This window comes from Triticum aestivum, chromosome 4D (assembly GCF_018294505.1).
Source record: "Triticum aestivum cultivar Chinese Spring chromosome 4D, IWGSC CS RefSeq v2.1, whole genome shotgun sequence".
In the NCBI taxonomy this organism is placed as follows: Eukaryota; Viridiplantae; Streptophyta; class Magnoliopsida; order Poales; family Poaceae; genus Triticum; species Triticum aestivum.
In genome coordinates, this window is record NC_057805.1 from 156939707 (window position 1) to 156946255 (window position 6549).

The 6549-nt window shown below is 44.7% G+C and overlaps 1 protein-coding gene across 1 annotated transcript; it reads left to right on the top strand.

The window, feature by feature from the left end:
- Positions 1-3037: 3037 nt before the first annotated feature.
- LOC123099821 (uncharacterized) lies at positions 3038-4400 on the top strand. The gene is made up of 4 exons (XM_044521896.1): positions 3038-3268; positions 3344-3431; positions 3512-3762; positions 4341-4400. Exons 1-4 carry the CDS (start codon positions 3060-3062, stop codon positions 4354-4356), a joined length of 564 nt encoding a protein of 187 aa, XP_044377831.1. The 5' UTR covers positions 3038-3059; the 3' UTR covers positions 4357-4400.
- The last annotated feature ends 2149 nt before the right edge of the window (positions 4401-6549 follow it).

Sequence of the window (6549 nt, forward strand, 5' to 3'; positions counted from 1 at the left end):
GGTGTGTGAGCTAGATACATTTGGTAACAAAGTGGAAAAGGGGGGTTGTGTAGTTCAGAGAGTTAGAGATCGAAACATGGAGAGAAAGAATGAACTTGTGTCGGAAACCGATAGATTCTTAAGGTGGTTAGGAGAGGAAGATTGACCGATACAGGAAGTATGTAGCGTGTGTGCCGAGTGGGGGGCTAAAAACAACATTTGAATGTAGATAGTACGCGACTTAATATCGATGTTTCAATTCGGTGTACATTGTAAGATTTGAACCGAGGACCATGCATATGGGTAATTATTTTGAATACGTGCCATACTAGGTCTAGAAAAGTTGACATTGACTCAATTGTTGTGCTATTTTGTAGGTCATATGTTTGAATCCATCCAAAGTTTCCTCACTACCATGGTGTTCATCATATACATATGAATTTGTATTAAAAAAGTAGCATGGATACCGTGAAATGTGAAATCCACGTTAGAATTGGTGATCGCTATGTGACACACACTCTAATCCATGTTAGCGTGGATACCATTTCAATTTTTTTCAAATAACTCCTCATTAATTAATTTATAGTATCTCGTTTTGAATGACTAATTATTTGCAAGGAAAACACGGGCAAGGTAATAAATACAGATTTGTTTGCAAATGAAAAAGATTCGTTTGCATTCACAAATGTAGGCCCACCAGGCAGACCAGGGTCGTGTCGTGCTGGTCGCGTGTGTCGTACGGACGCTTACCACCCAGCCACCCACGGACTATGCTTCAGTGCCTTAAGGCACCTGCCTTTGTGTCTATGACATGTGGGCCCAACAGATGGCTGGACGACATGTCAATGACCCAAAGGCAGGTGGCTTTAAGGCACCGAAGCTGCGTCCGCCACCCACCCCCTCCCTCCCTCCCCCGCCCCCCCAAAAGAACGACGACATAATAAGTTCGCGCTTCCATGTTTCAGATTGAAATATCTAGCGGCCCCAATTCCAGCCCTGCAAAATCTCCCTTCTCCATCGTCCCCTTCTGCGCCCAGATTGTTCAAATCCCTAATTCGCCGCCAACCCAAGCAAAGTTCAAATCGCTCCTCGTCTCGTCTCTTTCCCCACCTCTATGCCGGACGACGACAACGAAGACGACGGTCGCGCTTCAGCACCACACAAGGCTACCTCATCTACACCCTCGTCCACCGCACCGGGTGGTCCCCCGACAATGTCGGCCGCCGCAACCGACGTGCCCCACAGGCACCGACTTCCACCGCATTAGGTGCGCTTCACCGACGCCGTCTCCCACCTCACCGAGGCTACTTTACCATGCACATCGTCGCACCTCCGCCCCCGAGGCCGTTGGGGCTTCACCAACAGTCTCGTCCACCGCATCGTAGCGCTCCGCTGCCATTCAAGATCTGCATCCGTGCGCGGCCAGCCAGCGGCCGCGCCTCACCCTCAACGGCTCTGAAGTGAGCCGCACTCTAGCTCGGCGAGCATGCCCGAACGCCAGCCCGAACTAGGTATCCACACATCACTCCCTTGTGCACTGTTCCGGCGATGTTTCATTATCCTTTCACTGCTCTCTTAGTACACGCCTATGAAACTCCGACTTTAACTCTTATTTCTTCTGGAGATATCATCTAAAAAAAGCAAAACCATTTTTTAGCGAAGCATGACGGCGCTACAGGATCTGGTACACATCCTGCACACCCGCATAACCTTGTAAGTATCTATCCTCCGGTACAACAGCAAGGTCGATTCCTCTTATTTGATCAACCATTCGTCGTGTCAAAAATGCAGAGGGGGGTGCAAGGAGCACAAGGCCTACACATCCAAGCAAGTGGTAACATGGACTTGTACATGGAACATCCCAAGCGCAAGCAGAGCTACAGTGAGCCTATACAACGAGCTAGCGTAAGTCCCTGCATTTCATTTAATTCGTATTGGCCTACGGGTATGATTTGTGTGCAGTGGTGGATCCACGAATTCAAGTTACTAGGGGCGAACATTTAACTTAAAAAATACGAAGGAACTTGCACTCCGGAAATCAACATAACTTGAGAAATGTGAAGCTACATGCACTTTGAAAACTAGCTAATGATCCAAAGTAGTTCAGATTATAAAATACTAAATGATGTAAGCACCAAAAAACACAAAATGCAACATGGTGTACACGGACTACTAACAAGGTCTGTACCTGCTTGAATTATTCGTTCTCTGGCTAAAAATATCGAAGTGTAATTGCACCTATAACCATTGCACAAACTGTATATCAATATATCTATCCTGCACAAGTACGCCAATAGTTTCAAACAACAGATTAGAAAAGTATTTATGCTACGTTGTCATGATATGGAGACTTTCTGGTAGATGGCCTCGACGTTTCCTCAAACCATGAAAATGTACTATAACTTGCTTGTCATCAATGCCTGCATGTAACATCCCAAATTTTTAGATTTGGTATGTTAATAGGATCATTATTTTTCATCGTGATTTCTATGCAGATTTGAATTTTCTGTTTATTCGAAGTGTTTTCCAACTCAAGGAAAATATTTGTAGTGGAGATAATATGACTTCTCCTCTGTTAATTATATTTGGAAAATGCTAAGAGTATATTCTGGAGTTTACATAAATTAGTTGGCATTGTTGAAGCTCAAAGTTATTTTAGAGTTGTTATAATGCTCTTTATGTGCTTGCATTGCATAAATCTTTTTTTTTCAAAAGTGCATATGTGTTTTAAAAATGTTCACTGTTTTATATAGTAGTAATAATGTTTTACTGTATGCTATGGTATTTTTAGGAAGTCACTAGGTATTTGATTTTAGTCAAATGTATGTCCTATATGTAGTATATATAAATATAAATGTCAGCTCCTAGGTTTTACTGTGCATCAGGCTGGCGCACAGTAAAATTACCCCTCGCCCTCCCGCGCGAGGCAGACCAATAGGCCAGCCCATTTTTGGCGAAACCGGGCAGCCCACCCGCAGCTACTTCGTTCTATTTGTTTTTTCTCTTCACACCCAAGTCCCGCTGACACTGGACCCCACCAGGTCATCTCCTTCCTCGGGTTGTACTCCTGTTAACCCACGATGCCGAGTCAACCGACTCCAATCCTCGTTGACTCGTCTCTGTTTCTGATCCTTCTACCACGACCAACCCCATATAATTTCCGCCCGAGTCCTCCTCTACCGATTTTCGCCAAAACGGAGTTCTCCCATGCCCTAGAACGGCTGTTCGATCTCACCGGAGTTCAGCCGCTGTTGACCTCCACCATCGTCGTTTCCGTCATCGACAGGGGGTCTCTGAACCTCCCCTCCCCTCTGTTCTCCTTGCCTTGGTCTCCTCCATCCCCCTCATCTCTTGTTTTGCACAGGGGAGCACCAGGACGCCACCCACGAGCCCAACCCGAAGAAGATCGCCGCCGCCCCAAAGCTCCTGTCGCCGTCGATTCTGTCGCGTCTGTAGGTTCCCAGAACCTCCTGCCTTCTCTGTTATCTTCGCCATGCCATACTCTATCTCCCTGACCCCCAGTTTTTCTCAGGGACACATCCAAACCGAGCACATCGAGCTCGACCCGAAGCTCCAGTCCGACGTCACCGTCCAGCCGGTCCTCGCGGACGCTAGCAGAAGCTCCGGTCGCCCAGGGGCACATATTCGAGTTTGCCGTGTTCCTCCTCACCTCGTCCTGTTCTCCCCTAGCTCGGGAGACCTCTCCAGCAAGCGCACGCTCGAAGGCCGAGCCGGCCGCGCCGTCTTCCTCAACTCCGGCGGCCATCGAGCCCTGTCTCTCCGGTGAGTCGCCTTGAACCGTCCGATCCCCATCCAATGGCCAAGATTAGATCTGGTTTTTTTTTCTTTGCCGAACCGTTTTTCTCTATGTTGTGGCCGTTCGTCGTTTAAGCCTAGCAGCGAATGGTTCTCAGCCATTAGTAGCCCGCCACGTGACAACGCCACAGCAGCCTCGGCAGTTCTTCCAAGAACGCTATTATGGCATAATTTTTCTTTACAGATTTCATATCATATTTTCGTTTAAGTATATCTTGAGATCTGTAACTCCAAATTCAACGATACTTTTTCCTGTGTACTCGTAGATACCAGGAGAATACCTTAGAACCAAAAACTCACATCTTTTGCACTGTTTAATTTGAAATTGCTCAAATTTTAATTCAACCTTCCGGAGGCCATATCTTTCAAACCATTTATCCAGATCAGTTGAATCTTTTTGCATTGTGATCCTACTAGCATGTAGACAATATTTACCTACTATTATGTTATGCCAATGAAATTTTTATTTGAATTCCTTGTTGTTTACTTTATTTTAGTGTTATGTGAGCATAGTTTATTTATCGGTGACTCCGTTAATCGTATAGATTGTCCAGAGTGTGAAGCGGATCAGAATTAAGCGTTAGAGTACTTCAACATCGTTCAAGGCAAGTTTGCACTTTTGATCTTGCTCATCCTATATTCTGCTATGCATGTGTGATTTTTATGCTATGGCATGTGCTTGGTTTGATCTGTATGTTCTCTGTTGTCATATTCTGATATTGATTGTGCTATGTGATGGTGTGATCAACTTGCTATGGTAGACGTGGGCATGTGTCGAGTGATGCATGGAAGTGGTGAGTGTCTATAGCTGTAGGTTCGGGACTTTGACTCAGGTCAATGCGTCAATGGCTAAGCGCTCTATTGTCCCTAGAGAATGCGCCATGACTGAGCGCACTTGAGTTGTCGGGGCTTTTTCTCACGTCCATGCGTCACTGGCTGAGCGCTCTATTGTCCCTAGAGAATGCGCCAGGGCTGAGCGCACTTGAGACATCTTTAAGATCCTTATCATCTGTGTTGTTTGCACCTTGCCTATGTCGTGGAGGTAGGTGGAGGTAGTTGTACGCGAAACCAAACTTGAGTGTTTTGTTTGTCATACTTTGCAGGTAGATGTAGGTTTGCTTTATCAGTATGTGTAATTTGCCAATACATTCAATGTATTGACCCTTTGTGGCTGCAACTTATCATGTTGCGGGATTTTCAGATGATCAGTAAGATACAGTAGGGTCGCGAGTCTTCACTCAACATCTTCTCCAGTGGGCATTGATGGACTCATCGTTTATTATGCTACGTTTCTGCTGTTATTATTGAATAAGTTAGCTATGTGCTACTCAGATTGTAATACCTTATGAATTCTGGATCATACGTTATAGTAAATGATGCACTTGTTATTTGATATTCATATGTACTGTGTGTGCTAGCGAGTCGATCCAGGGACTAGCACTGTAAGCACAGAGACATCAAATCTTATCAGGTTCGGGTCGTTATAGATGGTATCAGAGCACTGTGTTGACTGTAGGTCGTGACCCTAAAAAATGGATTAGAAAAGCCATAGGAGTGAAAACTTACTTTACAACTTGTTGTCTACTTGTTAGTTCATACTCTTGTACTCATATCTTTTTTTTTCAAATATAGATGACCCCTGGAATTATATTAGTGCCATTTGAGAAGTTCTAGTTGACAGACCACCATTTCTCATTTGTTACTGATAAACGATTTGCGGTAGTATGATGAGATCATATCTCTTATGGATATGACCTTACCTGTAGGTTTTGCTTGTGTTTTGTGATATGTCATATGTTTGGTTGGTCATTGCTTTATATGTTGTCATCTTTCATGGGTTGTTTGTATTATGCAATTGGGTCCTTTGATTGATCATATTTGCTCTTTTCATGTGATTACTTTAGGATAGTTTTGGTGACTTGTGTGAATTGTGTGAATTTAGTGTTTGTTTTTGTTGTTGTTGGAGTTTTAGCTGCTAGCATGGGCATATGGTAGTGTTCCCCTTAGACCTATTTCTATCTATATCTCACCTCTGCTTACCCATCAGATGCCGCCGAGGCGTAACACTCGAGGCAGTGGTTCAGGAGACAACAACAACAATGACATATCACCATAAATGCAGCAATTTCTTCAGGGACAAACCCAGTTGATACAGTTACTTGTTCAGAACCAGAAAAACAACAACAACAATAATCCACCCCCACCCCCAGTTGATGCACTTACTCGTTTCTTGAGGTTGAATCCTCAGAGGTTTTCTCCTATTGTGGCTGATGATTGGTTGCGCTCAGTTAATAGGAATTTGGACACAGTTGGTTGCACTGATCCAGAGAGAGTGAGGTTTGCCTCGCATTTGTTAGAAGGACCAGCCGCAGCATGGTGGGACAATTACTTGGTCACTTATCCTATTGCTACTATCACTTGGGCGCAGTTCCAGGCAGGTTTTCGCGCGGCACATGTGTCTGCTGGAGCCATGAGTCTAAAGAAGAAGGAGTTTCACAGCTTGCGCCAGGGAGGTCGTACTGTGAATGCATATGTGGAGGAATTCAATAATCTTGCACGCTATGCCCCTAACAATGTTAACACCGATGCAGCTAGACAAGAAAAGTTTCTTGAAGGTCTGGATGATCAGTTGAGTGTTCAGTTGACAGTGGCAACATTCAACAATTGTCAGGAGCTTATTGATAAAGCTATTGTACTTGAAGGAAAGTTTCAAGAAGTGGAGAACCGCAAGAGGAAGGCAAGTGACACAGAGTT

What these genes read in the sequence shown, in the direction of transcription:
- LOC123099821 (XM_044521896.1), top strand. Translation starts at nt 3,060, where the DNA reads ATGCCGAGTCAACCGACTCCAATCCTCGTTGACTCGTCTCTGTTTCTG. An exon ending in GTTTCCGTCATCGACAGGGG is followed by an intron (nt 3,269 to 3,343) that starts GTCTCTGAACCT and finishes TGTTTTGCACAG; the next exon opens with GGGAGCACCAGGACGCCACC. An exon ending in CCGTCGATTCTGTCGCGTCT is followed by an intron (nt 3,432 to 3,511) that starts GTAGGTTCCCAG and finishes AGTTTTTCTCAG; the next exon opens with GGACACATCCAAACCGAGCA.